The sequence below is a fragment of the Poecilia reticulata genome, chromosome 4 (assembly GCF_904066995.2).
Source record: "Poecilia reticulata chromosome 4, P_reticulata-male-v2, whole genome shotgun sequence".
In the NCBI taxonomy this organism is placed as follows: Eukaryota; Metazoa; Chordata; class Actinopteri; order Cyprinodontiformes; family Poeciliidae; genus Poecilia; species Poecilia reticulata.
Window position 1 is genome coordinate 2827167 of NC_088833.1, and position 17792 is coordinate 2844958.

Sequence of the window (17792 nt, forward strand, 5' to 3'; positions counted from 1 at the left end):
ACACCAAATTTGACAGATTGCTGTAAATATGGAGCTTTTGAATCATTAATATTTTAGCGGCACAAACGACCGACACCAATGTTGTTACCAGTTTCAGTGGCTCCCCCTAGTGGATAAATGCTGGATATCATCTGACTTGCTACTTGTGTTTAAAAAGCAGAAGTTTAAAGTTTTACTGAAGTAGTTCTTTAGTAAAGTAGTAACTTCACTAAACTGCTCTACTTTTCCTTTTCTAAAAAAAAAAAAAAAGCACACATTGACAATTTATATTGTTTTGTTTTGTAAAATTAAAACACTTCAATCAGAAACAGCATTACATTTATTTTTAAATTATCCTGGATGCTGAGAAACACACAAAGCAACAGAAATAGTGTATTAAATTTCTATACAAGCATTTTGACAAACAATGCAATAATCGGTTTCTATTTCTCAGAGTGGGTGTTGATATGTTGCTTTTATCAGAGAATATATCCGTTTTAGTTCATCCAGTGGGGAGAGTTTGGTAATACATCTGTAGTTTGAGTTTGTTTTTACTGTAACTGATTAGTTTGACTTGTTTACATCACAGTTTGTTTGTTTGTTTGTTTGTTTGAAAGAGCCAGACAGAAAATCAGTCTTTTTCTGTCCAGTAAAGCTTAAAATAACAAAACTTGTAGAAAACGCATCGTTTTTCCGAACCGAGTGAGGCGTCTGTTCCCATGTGGATCTCTGTCAGAGCTTAATGGCGTTCTGGTTTGAAACTCCTTAAGTTTTTTGTTTTTGTTTGCTCCCGTATGTTGAAGTGCAGAGTTAGTTTGAAACGTTTCAGTGATCCATGTTTAGATTGTCGTTGTCGTAAACATCTATATATAAAAAAAAAAGACAACAGAATAAATTAATAGATGTTAATTTTTGTTAAAATTTAAAACAGAATCTGGAAATAGAAGGGAAAAAATGCAATCTCACCGTCAGGGTAATCCACATCATCATAAATGTCTCCTTCCCTGAAGAAAAACAATCATTCAGCAACATTAGCTTAAATCAATCATTCAAACAATAATTATGTAATTACTAAATCAAACAAAAATATCAGCAATAAATTTACGCTGGAGTTGGAAAAAGTCCAGCTTTATAGCAACTGCTCTTGGCAGGCAGTTGCTATGGAGTTGCTATGACAACTCCATAGCAACAAGACCCAAGCTTAGAACTAGCTCTCACCTCCTTCCTAACTTATAAGCTATATAAGTACATTACAGCCATTACTAGATTATAATTTGAGTTCAATACCCACCTCTGTGTAGTACTAAGAAAAGTATCAGGGATATTTTCTGTAGAATTTACTGCCTAACTAGCAAGATTAGCTTAGCTAAGGTAGCTTTTATCTGCTAGCTGAGATAGCATCTCAAATTGCAAACATAAGACATTTCTTTAAAACACATCTACACACTGTAATTAAATCCGTGTTTGACAATAATTTAATGTATTTCTTAGTTTTTTATTAACAAAATTTTTTTAAACCTAAATAATTACAAAACTAAACTTGGTTTACACAAAATAATTATTAACAGAAGCTGAGATTTACTCACATTGCGAGAAGAATAGATTTTGGCACATATCCATCTGAAAAACAAGAAATAAATTAACAACAGAACCAAATTCAGCCTGTATGGAAGAGGATTAGGTCCACTGGAAAAAAATAAATAAAACAGTTCTGACTTTAATCTCTGAATTCTGACTTTAATCTCTGAATTCTGAGATTAAAGTCAGAACTGTTTTTTTTTCCAGTGGCCCTAATCCTCTTCTGTAAGCCTGTGCTTACAGAAGAGGTAATTATTTTGCTAGTTATTCTTATAAAATCCTCCCAAATCAAAGAATACGGTACATTTGAACAGTGGTAGAATAGTTTCTGCAGCTTTTAGTACGGATTTAATCATGTAATTAACTTCTCTGACAGGATGTCGTTCACTGTTCAAAAACAAACGGGGACGCTGGACGGTTTACGTACATTTTCCAAGCCGGTTTCGACACAGAAACTTCTTGTTGCTCGTCTCTTCGATGACATCAACGACGTCTCCCTGAGTCACGTGTAGGTCCTTCCCTCCTGGCTTCTTGATGACGCAGCTGGGGTCCACCATCATGCTGCGCAGCCCCCGCAGAGGCCCGTTATACTGCCAGGAAACAATCACTTTTATGAAGACATGATCCAGACTCGGGCAAAGTTGAAAACAAAATCTACGAAAGTGGAGGGAAAAATGTTTCACCTTAAATTTTTTTCTTAGCTCTTTTTCCTCTTTGGGGTTTATGCTGAAAGATGAATAATCAGGATTAATCAAAGTATCCCTGAATTTAGGAGGGACAATAAATCAATAACAATATATATCACAATATGAAAACAATAAATCTTAACATAACAGTTTTCATATGGCATCACACCTCCGTGAACTTTGTAGCTGCCAGCCATCTTGGTAGGCAGTTGCTATGACAACAGTAAACAATCCACAACAAGCTTAGAACTAGCTCTTCCCTCATTCCTATCTAACTTATAAACAATATAAGTACAATAAAACTATTACTAGATCACAGTTGTTGAGTCCTCTGCCTACCTCTTCATAATAAATATCAGTGATATTCACTGTAGTACTTACTGCAAAACTAGCAACATTAGTTTAGCTAATGTAGCTTTTAGCTGCTAGCTAAGACGGACATGTAGCCTATGTGTTTGTTGCTACATGTACTGACTCTGCCAGCAACAGAAAACAACAATCAAAGGGCTATAAAGTAAATAAATCAGAGCTGTCAATGAACACGTGGTGAAGTCCAATAACACATTTACTTAATCTCATGAAAGATGTGATTATTATAAAAATAAAGGTGTTTTTCGACTGTGAGTCCACCAGAGGGCGCTACTAGCTGACAGTCCTCTGGGTACAACGTTCTGATAAATTATGATCTTTCAACTAAATTATAACAATTAGCATTTATTAAGAGAATTACAACATTGTGTAGGAAAACCGGTCATTTTATAACAATAAGTATTTTTATTAATATGAATAAATATGTTACACTTTGTAGAATTTAAGAATAATCCGAAATAATTTCTTCTGCGCAGAGGAATCAACAAACTCACTCACTCTTTGGTTACCTAGCAACAACCTGCTACTAACTCATTCACTCTTTGGTTACCTAGCAACAACCTGCTACTAACTCACTCACTCTTTGGTTAACTAGCAACAACCTGCTACTAACTCACTCACTCTTTGGTTACCTAGCAACAACCTGCTACTAACTCACTCACTCTTTGGTTACCTAGCAACAACTTGCTACTAACTCACTCACTCTTTGGTTAACTAGCAACAACCTGCTACTAACTCACTCACTCTTTGGTTACCTAGCAACAACCTGCTACTAACTCACTCACTCTTTGGTTACCTAGCAACAACCTGCTACGAACTCACTCACTCTTTGGTTACCTGGCAACAGCCTGCTACTAACTCACTCACTCTTTGGTTACCTAGCAACAACCTGCTGGGTGAAAAGCATCTTAAAGTCCCGCCCACCCCAAGTTTGGTTGCCTAGCAACCGCATGTTGAGTAACTTGTGCCGCAGCACTTTAAGGTTTCGCCTCATAACTGCTCTCAACTAAAAACTAATGGTGTGGAGTGAAAACTGGACAAAACAGAAAACGTCATGCCTCCACTTTGGTAGTATTTCAGATATTTTAAACAAAAACTAATCAATAAGTTATCGATATCGACTGATGTGTTTGTACGGTGATGTTTTTCAGTCAGACTGAGACGTAATAAGGTTACATGATCTCAGGTGGAGGTGGAGGGAAATCCTCAGGCAGCGGTTGAACGTCGTCATATTCGTCTAGGAGCAGAAAAATAATTAACTTATTAGTTTAATTATTAATTATTAGTTTAATTTAATGAAAACATGCAAAAGCCTCAACTTTTACACATTAAATAGGGCAGATTCTGGGAAAGGAGCCAGAATAAAATCCCTCTGATCGTAAATAGTCACTGGTTGAAAACCTCATGAAAACAAACAAACAATAAAATCTGAATTATGGGGAAAACATGAAAATCTGCAGCAATTTAATGGGTTTATTGTAAACTAAAGCTGGTGACGGATCATAAAATCACTGTGGAAATACTGAACTGTAACATTTTTCAACAAAAGTTGAATTAACAAAACTACAGATTGTCAGAAATTTGACTCAAGTAAAAGTAAAAAGTACAGCGTTGTAAAAATATTCCTAAAAGTTAATGTTTTGTAACGAGTTACTACCCAACCTGTGTTGTGTTGTTATGATGAAACTCACCATCATCTTCAGGAAAGCTACAAATCAGAGAAAAGACAGATTGTTGTTAAAGCAAAGCAGCCGAAGCTTCACATGTGAGTCTTTAAAAATAATCCATCATCCGCCTGGTTACCTGTTGGACTCCATGTTGGGCATCGTGGGCGGGTCCGGCGGAGGCGGCGGTAAGTCGAACGTATCCATTTTTCTCAGCGGTGGCATCCTGTATTTTTTAACAGCTTCATAGTCGATATCCACACACGAGTTGCTGATGTATCCGTCTGGAAAACAACAACAACAACAACAACGTGGTGTTAGCGTTGTAGCCTTTAGCGCTGAACGGTGATCAGTATTTATCCATAATATCATCTTTGCTGTGTTTTTTGGAGAATGTTGGATTTTCTTTCTCAAGAACCGAGTTCACTGAAGGAGGAAACATGTTTCATGAATATTGTTTGCTGCAGAGTTATTGTACTGCAAATTCCAGGGAAAAAAAATGTAAAAGAGAATTTTTACTTTTTCTAATTAAAAAAATGAGATGTATTATTTTTCAGTAGGTTGGTGACTGCGTGACACATTCTTCAGAGATTTAAGAACCACCTTAAATGGCAAATATGATATTTTAGAGCCATAAAACCAGTCAGTCTTTAACCAGATAAGGATGAATTTAATTGAGTCACATGGACATCTTATCATGCAAACATCAAATAGAAGCATGACCGCATGTTGGCTGCTATAAAATTGGAATAAATGAGGCATTTTGATTCATCTATACAGGAAATGTGATGATTTAGTCGCCACTCATTACTTTATATTTAAAACACTTTTTTACAATTGGATTCTACGGTCAGATCTTGGATTTAACAGACGTAACGATCCAAACCTGAAGGAAGACGATAGCATGTTCTGTATCCAATGGCTAATCCATGTAGCTTGAGCAGGAGAACTGCTGCTGTTGTTTGTGAGCATAAAGTTTGCAAAGTAAGAAATGAAAAATGGTCCAATGGTTCTGACTTTTTATTTGTTTGCTATCGATGCAAAACATCTGTTGGCGTAAGCAGATGTTGTTAAATTAATCTGAGTTCTGTCCAAACGATCCTTCTGGATTATGAGCCACAATAATTAGCAGCATATCTGCTCTCCATTCTTAGTGTTTGAGCCAAATGAATGAATGCATCTGGCTTAACTTTGCTTCAAACCAGCCTGTGTGTGGTATTTGCTTTGAGTAACAAACAACATGCTATTATTCTGGGTAAGCTAGCTGCTGAGGGGCTGCTGGGGTTTAGCTAACACAAATGAAAAGCTGATCATGCTAGCAGGAAAGACATGCTAATTATTAACAGGTCTCGTTTGAAGAAGGGATTCACAATCTCAGTGGTGACTTCCTCGTGAAATAAAGGTTAAATAATTGAAAATATAGATTAAATTGTCTATTCTGTTGACACATTTGACGCATCATGGTAACAATGCTGGTCAGAACTGGAGCAGAAGTCACAACATCTATGAAACTACGGCCACAATTTTCCAGACTTTTTGTCAATGCTACCATTTATCACAGCAGTGAGTGACAGACAGACAGACAGACAGACAGACAGGGCTCACAACAGAGCGCTTTTAAATCCCTTTTTTTTTAAAAAACGTTCTCAGCCGCTGATCACCACACAAATCTTCACCTGAAGGTCTGAAACCCAAACTGGAGAATTTTCTGTCATTACTTTTGTTTTCGGTTGTTTTCCAAATATAACTTCATCACTCTTTGGCAACTTTCCACCTCCTTATTGGCCGCATTTGTAAGTAATGATGATATGCACCATTTAAAAGACTGAATAAAAGCCCTGGTAGAAAAGCATTTGCACGCTGCTGCAGACACCAGTAACCACAGTAACCTTTTTGTTCGCCACCCGTCTGAAACTAACATGTTCACCAGCCTAAAAGTCGGCAGCTGCAACCTATGAGTTGGTTAAGGTTCATCTCAGCTTTCTATCCTTGCTGCACCGCAGAACTTAATGAAATCTCAAAGGCAAACAAGCAGAGATGCAATTCTACCAAACCTTTATAACCCAACATATAGAGTTTAGTGTCATCTGCATACAAACAAACTGCTGCATTCTATAGACATTGTAAAGCAGCACAAACACATTCCTCATAGCAGCAAAAATAACGCTAAATATCTCACAAAGTGGTAAAGAAAACTGCAAAAATAACATTTCTCTGCTTGTCCTCATCAAACAAAGAGACTTGGATTGGAAAACTTTGAAGCTTTTGTCCTTTTTACTGAGTTTAAGTCTGAACTCACATTGTCCGCTGAGCGAACGGGCCAACCATTTGCCCCTGGGGTTATTCTCCACGCGAATGATCTCCACGCTGTCGCCCTGTCGAACGCTGAGGTCCAGCTTCCCTTCGGCCTGCCAGTCGCCCCGAACCCGGGCCGTGTGCAGAACGTTCACCTCTCCTTGCAGCTGCAGAGCGAAGAGCAGAAACAAAGCTCAGCAGATCAGAACGCTGTCTGGTGAATTACGGTGTTTTACACACAAACTTGCAGCATTTGTTGCTTTTTCAGCTGGTCTAGTTCTATGTAATACGGAGCAGTAATGTCAGCTCATGCGACATCTTGAATTATTAGTCTTTATGTTCTTTGTAAGGTTTTTCCATATATGTGATATCTGCAGTTTTCTATCTTTTTCAGTGAGATACAAATACAGCACAAAATTATGGACAAAATGCAAAAACATAAAAGGGTCAAACATGGATTATACATTCCTTCTAAGACATAAAAAAACTTTTCCATTAGAAGGAAAGAAAGAAAAATACATTCCAAATGCTTTTGAGTTATTTTTATGATACAATAAACTCATCTGACAGTTTTGGTTGCATCTTTTTTTGTTGGCATTCTGGTTAATGTGCAGCCCCATCTCAAACTTATACAAACAAACATAAGCATGCAATAATCAATCAATTTTCAATGTTTGCACCAAAGATTTAAGAATAAATAAACACATTTTCACTGAGGCTCTTTAAATGTATTTGCAATTGTAAATTGACATTTGTTATCACTCAGATTGTATAAAATAGATCAAGGTGTATTTGCTAACTTATTGCGAAGGAATGCAATACTTTTGCGAGAAAACGCAAAAGAAAAAAAATCTACTTTCGCACTGCGCCAAACAAACCAAATTATTTTTAAAAAACCTGTTCCCCTTGTCACCTGTGGGGGCGCTGCACCAAGAACTACTGAAAAAAATGACACACAGACCTCTGAAGAAGACACTGAGCCCAACTTCCTTATCCTCGAAATGTAAACAAACATGGCGTAGCGTCAGATTTTATCGGTAAGACGATTTCTCTTTTGTTTTTGAACCATTTCTCCCGCTAGCAGCTGGCGCTAGGCTAACACGTTTACTTTGATTGTGTTTACCCAGAATGCCCTGCGCTGTAGTCTACTGCTGCAACAGCGGCGCCCGTAAACACTGTTCGTAGCACCTGTAACGAACATAATTTTAAGTTTTATTGTCCATAAACAGGCATCGCTTTTAATTTGTCCATCTTAGAGTTACAGACGATGCTTGTAACATTAACTTGGACACACTCGTTCATGTGTATCCGGTAAAATAAACGTTTCCGCCTCATCTTACTGTTGATGCGAGGAGCCGCCATGTTGAAACACTGAATCCACATTGCAAATCCTGAGCAATCGGGTTTTCTCCCAGTTTCCCAGTGGGAAATCCAGTTGATTTATTTATTTTTTTGGACTGGGAAGTCGGACTTTCCCAGTAAAACCAGCGTTAGTTTCTCCTCTTTACCTGAAAGTTTTTCTTCAGCTCAGCCTGTTTCCTCTGACGCTCCAGCTGCTCCTTTATTTCTTGCTCCTGTTGCCTTTTCGCCTCCATCTTGTTGGTTTTTTCAGGACTTGAATGATTTGCCGACACTTGTTCCCTTGAAAATGACCAAAAAACAGTTTTTAAATTAATTTCATAAGCATGGTTTACTGTTGTCTGCCTGTATGTTAAAATCGTGCTTTAAAATGAATCGGATGATGTTGCTCTTTTAGCTAATTTAGATTGTACTTCAGTTTTACTGGTTAAATAAAAGTGTAAGCAATATAAAGATAGAGCTTCATCTGTTGAAGCCGCAGATGATATAAAAGGCTCTCATGCAGCTGTAACTACAGTCTACTTTTGGACATTAGAGAGACTAAAACAACACTGCAGAGACAGGAAGTTTATACTTACTCATCAATAAACTCATACACATCATCATCATCGTCATCATCATCATCCTGCAAGAAAAAATGGTTTAATTTCTACTTTTAAAGCAGGAAAGAGTTTTAGGTTAGCGGATAAAAATGATCGTCAGTCAAACTGAAACTCCTGTTTGGTGTAATTCTCATTTCTGCATTATCTTGTTTTGGTCTGAGAAATCGCTGACGAGGCTTATTTTTAACTGCAGTTTAGTGGAAAAGTCGTTGCTGCTCATAAAATCGATTCCAAATCCTTAATTTTGATTCCCTCTTGAAACGTAATTTTATTTTTGCGTCATAGTTTCTTAACTCGACCTCAAAAAATGTTTTATTTTGAAGGAAAACGCACATAAATAATCCGTATCGATATGATTTAATGAACTGAAACCTAAAATATGCTAATTATTAAATGTTTGGAATGTTAATCAGATTAAATCTGATTTAAATCAAGTATGGGGTTAAAAGTCTGCATACTGTTTATGTCTCTTTTTTTCTTTGTTTATTATGCAGAAAAATATATTTTAAAAGGATTTCACACCAAAAAGTTTACATTTTTAACAGTTTTAAGAACCTGTACTTACTGCATCCATGCAGTGGGAATTATTATCGCTCCAGGATTCTGCAAAGACACAAAGCAAACATGTTAATTTGGTGTTGAAACGTAAACGATGTGTTTATTGTTGGACGTTTTTCTAAAGTGTTCGTCTCACCGTTCTTTTCAAAACTTCCAATGTCGTCATAGGTCTCCTGTTCGTCTTCAAAGTCTCTGAAATCAGGAATTAAATGTGTAAAAGTTTAACTTTAATGATGAATCAAAACAAAGCCGAATCAGAAGAGAGTGAAAGTGACGAGAAAAAATAAAAAAACTGCTAAATTTATCATCAAATATGTTCAGAATCGTTTTAAATTTCCTGTTTTCGTCCTAAAACACAAACGAGAGTTAAAAATAAAACAAAGGCTTGTTTCTCAGTAATCATCAGACTTTGATATTTTCTGATCTTGATCTAAAAGAAACCTTCGAAAATGAAGAGTCTCAGATTTCCTGTCAGCAGCGAACGCATCGCTTTCATTATTTATCTTCTAATCAGGCGTCATAAGATTTGGCTTGAAAGCTTTAATCGTGTTTTAACGGCGCTGAGGGCTTGATGCTGCTTTCTAACATTAAGAGACTTTATTTGATTATATTGATGTTTTTCTACATGAATAAAACTGGTTCTGAAAGCTGAATGCACTGTAAAAAGTCGGGTTCTCACACGGAGGCGATCTGCCGCGGCAGCTTGTTGGGTTTGCTGGATCGCTGTGGCGGTTTGGGCGGACTCATCACCGCCGGAACCGGCATCCGCACGTCCGTCGAGTCTGGACCGCAGAAAATATGAAAAATAATTCAGTTTGTTTTGAAATACTGGTCAGTTTGCCTCAAAACACACAGATTTCTATTAAAAAAATGAACTCGCTGCAAAAAACACAAAATCTTACCAAGTAATTTTGGTCCATTTTGTGGTGCGAATGTCCTGCAACACTTTAAAAAACAAAACTAACTTACAAGTAAATCAAGTCAATAATTCTTTAATGTGAAGATTATTTAACTTATACACTTTCTTGTTATAAGTGAAAAAATCTGGTAGATTTTTAAATTAAAATTAAGGAATTATTGACTTTAAACAAACTCTTATATCTCGCTGAAAAGTTGCTTGTAAGTTAGTTTTGTCTTATTTCAAATAGGCTAAGATATAAAAATACAAGGTAAGATTTTGTGTTTTTGCAGTGAAGAGTTTTCTCACCTTAGTTACACTGTAAAAACACAAAATCTTACCAAGCTGGTCTAGTTTCTTGTGGTAAGATTGTGTGTTTTTGCAGTGCATCCACCTTGCTGCCATGTTGGTCTGTCACAATCACAATGTTTGCAGGACAATAAGTTGCAGGAATTATGGCGATAAACGATAATATTGTGTCGTGAGGCTATTTTTGAGCCACATATCGTCGCTTCCTGAAATCGTGGCTTTTTTTGTGATTTTTTTTGGTGATTTTTCGTATTGATATTTACATAATAATGCAAGTTTGCATCTCTGGAAGATAAACTTTAATTTTGCAGCAAAAATTTCACACTGGAGCTGGAAAATATTTTAAATAACCCAAAAAATAACAACAACAAAAAAAAAACCAAAGAAAAGAAAAAATAAAATAAATGAAATATAAATAAAAACCAAAAACTGGAATAGATTATTAAGTCTGAAGACAAAATATTGAAATTAATGACCTCATTATGTGATTGATTGCGACAGACATAGTTTCATGCATTTAACTATTTTCTTCACTTTTGTGTGAATTTTTAAGCAAAAATTCTATGTATTGAATCAAAGTGTTTTGTTTTTCATTGTTCTGTGTGGAAAAGTAAACAAATGACATAAACGGTAAATAAACGTTTTAGTTCTGAACTCACATCTCCTCTGGTCGCTCTGGGCGCCGCCTCCTGCTCTCCGGCTCTTCCTGAACGGCTCCAGGTTGACGTTCGGGGGCCGTTTGGGCTTCAGGGGCAGCGGGCCCTCGGGGGGCAGCGGCCTGCGGAGCGGGGTCACCTCCCCGGAGCTCTTCTGCCGGGCCTGATGGCGCAGCAGCAGCGGCGTGGTGGCCGGAGACGGACCCAGGACCGGAGACCTGGCCGGAGACAGCGACGGCCCCGGGGCCCTCTGGTGCGTCAGCATCATCTTCTGCAGCATCTCTCCGGTCTGCTTCACCTTGTTGGCGGCGTCTCCGGACTGAACGGGCGCCCGGTTCGAAGGTCGTTGGAAAGAAGCAGCAACAGGTGGGGGCGACTCTTCCTTCGGAGGCCTCGCCAGGCCTTGGTAAGGCCGCAGAGGAATGGCTGCTGATATTTTGTCGTTCTCCGGCCTGCCGAACCCCGGCCGTGGAGATTTGGGCGAGCCGCTGTCCCGGCTGCTGGTGTCGGAGGCCCGGGCCTGGCTGTTGAAGCGGGCCCGCAGAGCCTTCACGTCAACGCTGTCCTCCTGCAGAGAAAACACAGCGGCACCAGTTGATCTGCTGCTCTGCGTCTGCAGCAGGAAGTCAGCAGCGCAGCACGGAGCAGGGCATAACCCCCCCACACACACACACACACGCACACACACACACACTCTGCAAACTCCCACGCTAAGCTTTCACAAGGTGCAACGTCTCCGCTTCCTGGTCTGATTCTCTCAGAGCTGATAATCTCTTTGCACAGCAAGAAACCTCTGAGTTTCCTCTGAACTGCAAGGAAGCAATAAATCCCGAGAAGGAATCACTTCATGCAGGCTTCACTGCAACAACATGAAATATCACCCGGGAATTTATATCCAGTTTCCAGAGCAAATATCCAGCACACCTGGAAAAAGACAAAACGATCTGACAAGCAACTTTAAAGAAGTTTATTTTAAGTCAGTGATTCATTTATATAGATGAAAACGTTAAAGTTTCATTGTCAGACATTTTTCCCAGGTTATATAATAAATAATCTGCTAGTCGAACTTTTTCAGAATTATTGACCTAAAAAAAGCTCCTTGCTGATAAAATAAAAAACTTACAACTTAAGTGTACCAACATAAATGGACTAAATTTGGTGTTTTTTGCAGTGAACAAGCCTGGAAATTATATTCACCCTGTTTAGTTTTTTTTAGAAGTTTTTTCTTTATTCTGATGAAAACATTTCATGTAAACCAAAATTTATTGGCGTCAGATTTTACCAGTTTTTTGTCTTTGCTAAAGACCAGGAGCAGCTAGACTGGCACTTTTGTTTTGGTTGTATTTACCCAGAATGCCCTGGGCTGCAGTCCACTTCCTGTCCGCTTCACATATCCATTTGAACAAAGACTGGGGTTTGTAGCACGAAAAAGTCCAGGGATCTACTGACTTTACCTGAACTCACAGGATCTCAGGACCACCTGATTAATGTGATTCACCCGTATGGAGATAAAACATTTAATGTATTTAAACACACAACTGTTATGTTGGGTGTTTATGCGTCTCTCTGGAGTCGAGAGTCTAAAAATGCGCCGCATCAGTTTGCTTGTTAACGTGTGAAAGACGTGAAATTTCACACTTTTTTGCCCGTGTTGGTGTTCCGTACACGAGAATCAGGAGCGTTAGAGTGGAGTGTGTGTCAGATGAGAGAACCACTGAAATTATTGTTATTTTAACCTAGACATGAGCTCACATCAGTTTCATTGTACATTCAGGTTGGTTGAACAAAGAAAACTCAACAGTTTGAGCAAAACTGTGTGAAAACTGAGGATTATGGCTAAAAGTGGGGAAACTGCAGATGATAATCCCAGATAATCCCGTCGTCCCTCCACTGAAACCAGCTCCTTTATTGATCCAGACTGAGGCGTGTAAGTGGGAAAAGCCTCCCTGTAGCTCAGAGAATGGACCTTAAAATCCAGCTGTTGGTTTATAAATCGCTGCAACACGAGCCGATAAAGATTAAAGATCAAACATGGAGAAGCTGCTTTCAGCTTCTAGACACCTCAAATCTGGATCTAACTTGGAAACTACAAAACAGCGGAAACACTGATTCCCTTTAGATCGAGGATAAACTGGAACAAATGTTTAAAGTGAAACAATCTAATTTTATTGACCTAGTATTTTTCATCAATATTAGGAAATGATTTAAAATAAGATCATATTTCTTCCTGAAAAGTTACTTCTAAGTGAGTTTCCTCCTATTCTAAGCTTTCTAAAATATTTTTACCAGAAACTAAACCAGAAATACTTTGTAAAACTTTGTTTTTGCAGTGAAACATTTTTTTACAAAGGTAAAGATGTCCGTTTTAAAAACAAAGATAAGTAAGTAAAAGTTTATTTATACACTGTAAAAAAAACAACAAAATCTGCTGTTCAAAATGCTAATAAATGGATTCATAAACACAGAAGTGAAGGATTTTATATCTATAATTTTAGTGTTTTAGTTCATTTTATGAACACAACATAGTTCCAGTTACAGATGTTTCCCATTAATTGCTGTTCTTATTTATTTCAGTTAACGAAAATGTTTTCTCCATCTCAGTTTTTACTAGATGTCAACCACAGAACACTTTGCCTTTTCCCGCAGCTTTAAACGGTAAAACCAGCTGACCAAACCTACTGGAGTTCTACCGGGGTTGCTAGGTAACGGGGCTGGACTCTACCGAGGTTGCTAGGTAACGGGGCTGGGCTCTACCGAGGTTGCTAGGTAACGGGGCTGGGCTCTACCTGGGTTGCTAGGTAACGGGGCTGGGCTCTACCTGGGTTGCTAGGTAACGGGGCTGGGCTCTACCGAGGTTGCTAGGGAACGGGGCTGGGCTCTACCGAGGTTGCTAGGTAACGGGGCTGGGCTCTACTGGGGTTGCTAGGTAACCAGAGTGGCCCTTCTATTTTTGAAACGGTTTTATTTCCAGACACCAACACTAACTTCTTGCCAAAAAAACAGCTGGGTAGATTTTTTTAAGTACATTTTTAGAAGCAGTTGGGACCCTCAGATAAAACAAAACACATTTTAAAAAAGTGCAGGTTGCTTTGTTTTTGTTGTTGCTCTAGTTAAGCTTAGCTAGTTTAGCTTCATCTGCAGCTTGCACCCACCGGGTCACGTCTTTAGTCAGAAACGTTAATGACTGCGTGACTCTGTGTGTCTGTGGCGTCGACTTTGAGGCTGGAAACGTTTTGGACGCAGCGCAGAGCTTTTTAAGATCTGTGTAAAACAGAACCATGTGGTTCTGACAAAAGGACTCGTTTGAACACGAAACACTTTGCTAACGTGTTTGTGAATGAACACATCCATTAATTATGTCTCTGTATAATTAGCTTTTACACGCATTATTTGCATGTGTTGATGTGGTTTTCCAGCCTCTGACAGGATCCACAGCAATCAGATAACAAGAATACAACAATCTTAATTTAAATGTTTCATTTTTGTCGTGCACCATTTCCCCCCAAAGTTACATCCCATCTTTTTATAGCTCTTGTTTACACAACATTTACTTCCAGATTGTTTCACTTGAATGTTTTTCCCATGTCACAAGTGAAAGTCTGCCAATGAAATAAACTTTTTCTCATCAACGTTAAACCATTATGGAGCTAAAACAAGCTCTTATAACTTGCTTCAAAGTTACTTGCAAGTTAGTTTTGTTTTAATTAAAGTGTATTGAGATATTTGCACTATAAGATTTTGTTTTGTATAAATAAACTTCTACCTGCTTACCAAGTAAATTTGTTCAAACTAAAAGGTGAAGTTTCCACTGTGTAATTATGTTACTGCAGTAAAATATGAATCTATTTTGACACATTTTTACCAGGATAAGTAGCTGTGCTGTGAAAATGTTCTTTCAGTGAGTTTTGTTCTGTATTTTAAACCGTTTCTCTTTATTCTTCTTGAGGTGGTGATCATGTGTCGTCCTGCTTGGTTTCCTCTGGGAACAGAAAGTGACGTTTTTCTCTTTTCTTAAAGGCACAGTTGTTATTTGGGGTTCATAATTTACGTCAATGTTTTTAAAAATAACTAATATTTAGGATTTTGAGTCATTTTCAGCTGCCCAGAGAAGCAAAGATCTTTTTGGTTTAGTTGAACAAAACATGGAAAAAAAACTCTTTCAAAACTAATTTGTTTTACTTAATGAAACAATTATTCTAATTAATTCCGATTAATCGATTATTGAAATAATCGTCAGTTAACTTAGTGATCGATTAATTAACTGGAATATTATATGGACCTGAGAAAGGACCATTTCCTGAGAGAACAACTCACCCAGAGCCAAACAGTGTAAAAAAAAATTACATTTTGCATTTAAGAAGTAAATATTATCAACTCAGAACTTTTAATTTGGCAGGTTTAACTTCATCTGGCTCAAATTTAAAAAAAAGAAAAGAAAAAGGCTTTATCCAATAGTCAGGATATATTTGGTCTTGACTCAGAGATTCACTAAAGGAAGGTATTTCAGGCTGCAGCATTTTATTTACTGCTTCTTAATTCATGTATTTTAATGCATTTCAAATATTGTATGAAATAAATGAAACATCGGCAGTGTGCCAATTTTTTAATAGATCGTCAGAATGATTGATCACAGCTGCAGCCCCAATTTACTGCTTTCATCAGCTGATCTGCCTAAATCTGTGTCTGTAAAGCGTTTTTTGATTTTATCCAAGAAAGGTGCTAAAAACCTTTTTTTATTAGCGCTGAAATGATTAATCGGTTTAAACAATTAAGCGTATTGAAATGATGGTCAACACGTTTAGCGTCAATGACGGAAAGGCCGTTTGCTGAAAGACCAAAACAGTAATTGAGCCAATAATCGTAATGTTTTTTATCAGCCGTTCTTATTTCTGTAAAACTAGATTTGATCTGAAAGTTGTAAATAAACAATTTTAAATTGAATTTCAACAACAACAACAAAAAGCTTTGCTGCAAATGAGAATTAAGTTTATTAAAGAATCAAACGAGGAGGATCAATATTTCGTCCAACGTCAAACGGGAGGATGAAGAACAGGAAGTGCTGCAACCGCACGCCTCTACCTCAGGCAGCATCCTGCGCCGGTTGCCATGGGAACGCCCCCTCTGCACCAATAAGCTGCAAGCTCTGCTCGCTGCCGGCTTTATACAGCGCCGCCGACTTTTATAATCACAGGGAACAAAGGAAACATTTAAAAAAAAAACAAAAAAAAAGGTTTCTGCACCACAAAACGAGCAGAGCATGCACCCGAAGCACCATTTTCAGTCAGACGGGGAGAGAGAGCAGAAAAGGACCGGTGGAAGTGTGTGTGTGTGTGTGTGTGTGTGTGTGTGTGTGTGTGTGTGTGTGTGTGTGTGTGTGTGTGTGTGTGTGTGTGTGTGTGTGTGTGCGCGCGCAGACAACGGCCTCACCACAGACTATAGCTGTGCAGGTGCAAAGAGAAAGTGCACAGAAATTAGATCTACAGACCAGAGCAACAACCAACAAAAAGGAAAATGACTCCATCGCGGTGAAAAGTAGCTGGAAGGTTTCGACATGTTTGATGTGTTAAAATTGGGCTTTTCTTTAATGATGCAAGTTCTTAATAAAGCTAAATAAGTAGGACAGAAAATACTTTGAACAGCAGGCGGCATGAAGAAGTAATTTTAAAAAAATTAAGAGCTAATGACTTGGTTTTTATAAAGCATTAAAAGTCATCAACGTGTAAAATTTGAAATCCAGAATATTTTGTATGTCAACAGATAACAGAGCGAAGAAGGAGAGCAGTCTGTAAATAATTAACCGGTGCTAACTGTTTAATAAAAGCTCCCATTCATCAGCCTGGTCATTTCTCCTTTTTTAAAACCTCAAACTTCCTATTTTAATAGTCTGGGAAACATACGCAACTTTTATGGAGCCGTTTTTTCTCAGTTCAAAGAAGGAAACCGAGAATATCCTCATCTTTAAACTAAAATTAGCCCTCAGTGGCGGAGGAAGTGACCAGAGGAGAGTCAAAGGTGCAACTCTGGATTAACCAACAAACTGGTTGGAGTTTTAAAAAATACACCGCTAAAAAGTGAGTTTCTCACCATTTTGTCTTCTGGTTTGACTTCTTAGTGTATGAATCGATCCATTTCCGGCGGTAATTCCTCGTTATCCCGGCCGATGCTGCTGCTGCTCAAACAGCCATATGACCTGAGTGACTAAACTTACAGTAAAGGAGGAAATGCTCCTCGCTGCATGTCAGCGTGGGCAGCTGCCTGCAAGCGACGCTACATGATGTCAGCCGGGGGGTTTCTTTCCTCCCCTACCTCACGCAGTCACTCAAACCCAACGCTGAAGTCAAGAAAATGGTTCATTTTACTCTGTTTATTAGCGATGGAACGATTAATCGATTTCATAATACCCGATTTAGTCGATTAATCGTTAAAAAGGACATTTGCTTAAAAAAAACTACTCAGAGAAGTAAATAATATGAAAGGTTTATGTTAGTGTATTAGTTAGCGCTGTTGCTGCCATTATTGAAATAAGCAGCTCATTTAGTTGTTGACTAATTGACAGCAGTGACCGACCCAAACATTTAGGAAACTAGTGGCATTCTAGATCCAAAACCGTTTTATGTTCATTAATGTTCTGCCCAGAAATCCCCAGAAGGCCCAGTTTAGTGCAAAGTTTCTATCTGATTAATCAATTATTCGTTATCATAACTGATTAATCGTCTGAATAATTAGTTGCAGCTCTTGTATTTTTGGAATTGCCAAAGCTCGGCAGAAGCAAAGAATCATAAATTAAAGATACAGCAGCAAAACTGTGTTTTCTCAGGCATAATTTAATCCAATAAAAG

At 38.1% G+C, this 17792-nt stretch overlaps 1 protein-coding gene across 1 annotated transcript; it reads right to left on the minus strand.

Annotated features, from left to right (window-relative positions):
* Nucleotides 1–301: 301 nt before the first annotated feature.
* LOC103463235 (FYN-binding protein 1) lies at nucleotides 302–17265 on the minus strand. Its single transcript, XM_081605978.1, has 16 exons — nucleotides 17038–17265; nucleotides 10957–11521; nucleotides 9770–9872; nucleotides 9227–9282; nucleotides 9098–9135; nucleotides 8509–8555; nucleotides 8080–8212; nucleotides 6576–6738; nucleotides 4416–4560; nucleotides 4304–4320; nucleotides 3789–3849; nucleotides 2241–2283; nucleotides 1985–2147; nucleotides 1566–1599; nucleotides 946–983; nucleotides 302–842 (listed from the first exon to the last, which is right to left on the minus strand). The coding sequence occupies exons 1-16, from the start codon at nucleotides 17038–17040 to the stop codon at nucleotides 805–807; spliced, it is 1647 nt and encodes a 548-aa protein (XP_081462104.1). The 5' UTR covers nucleotides 17041–17265; the 3' UTR covers nucleotides 302–804.
* Between the last annotated feature and the right edge of the window lie 527 nt (nucleotides 17266–17792).

What these genes read in the sequence shown, in the direction of transcription:
- LOC103463235 (XM_081605978.1), bottom strand. An exon ending in CCAGAGCGACCAGAGGAGAT is followed by an intron (nt 9,873 to 10,956) that starts GTGAGTTCAGAA and finishes TCTGCGGTCCAG; the next exon opens with ACTCGACGGACGTGCGGATG. An exon ending in GTGTATGAGTTTATTGATGA is followed by an intron (nt 8,213 to 8,508) that starts GTAAGTATAAAC and finishes GTCATTTTCAAG; the next exon opens with GGAACAAGTGTCGGCAAATC.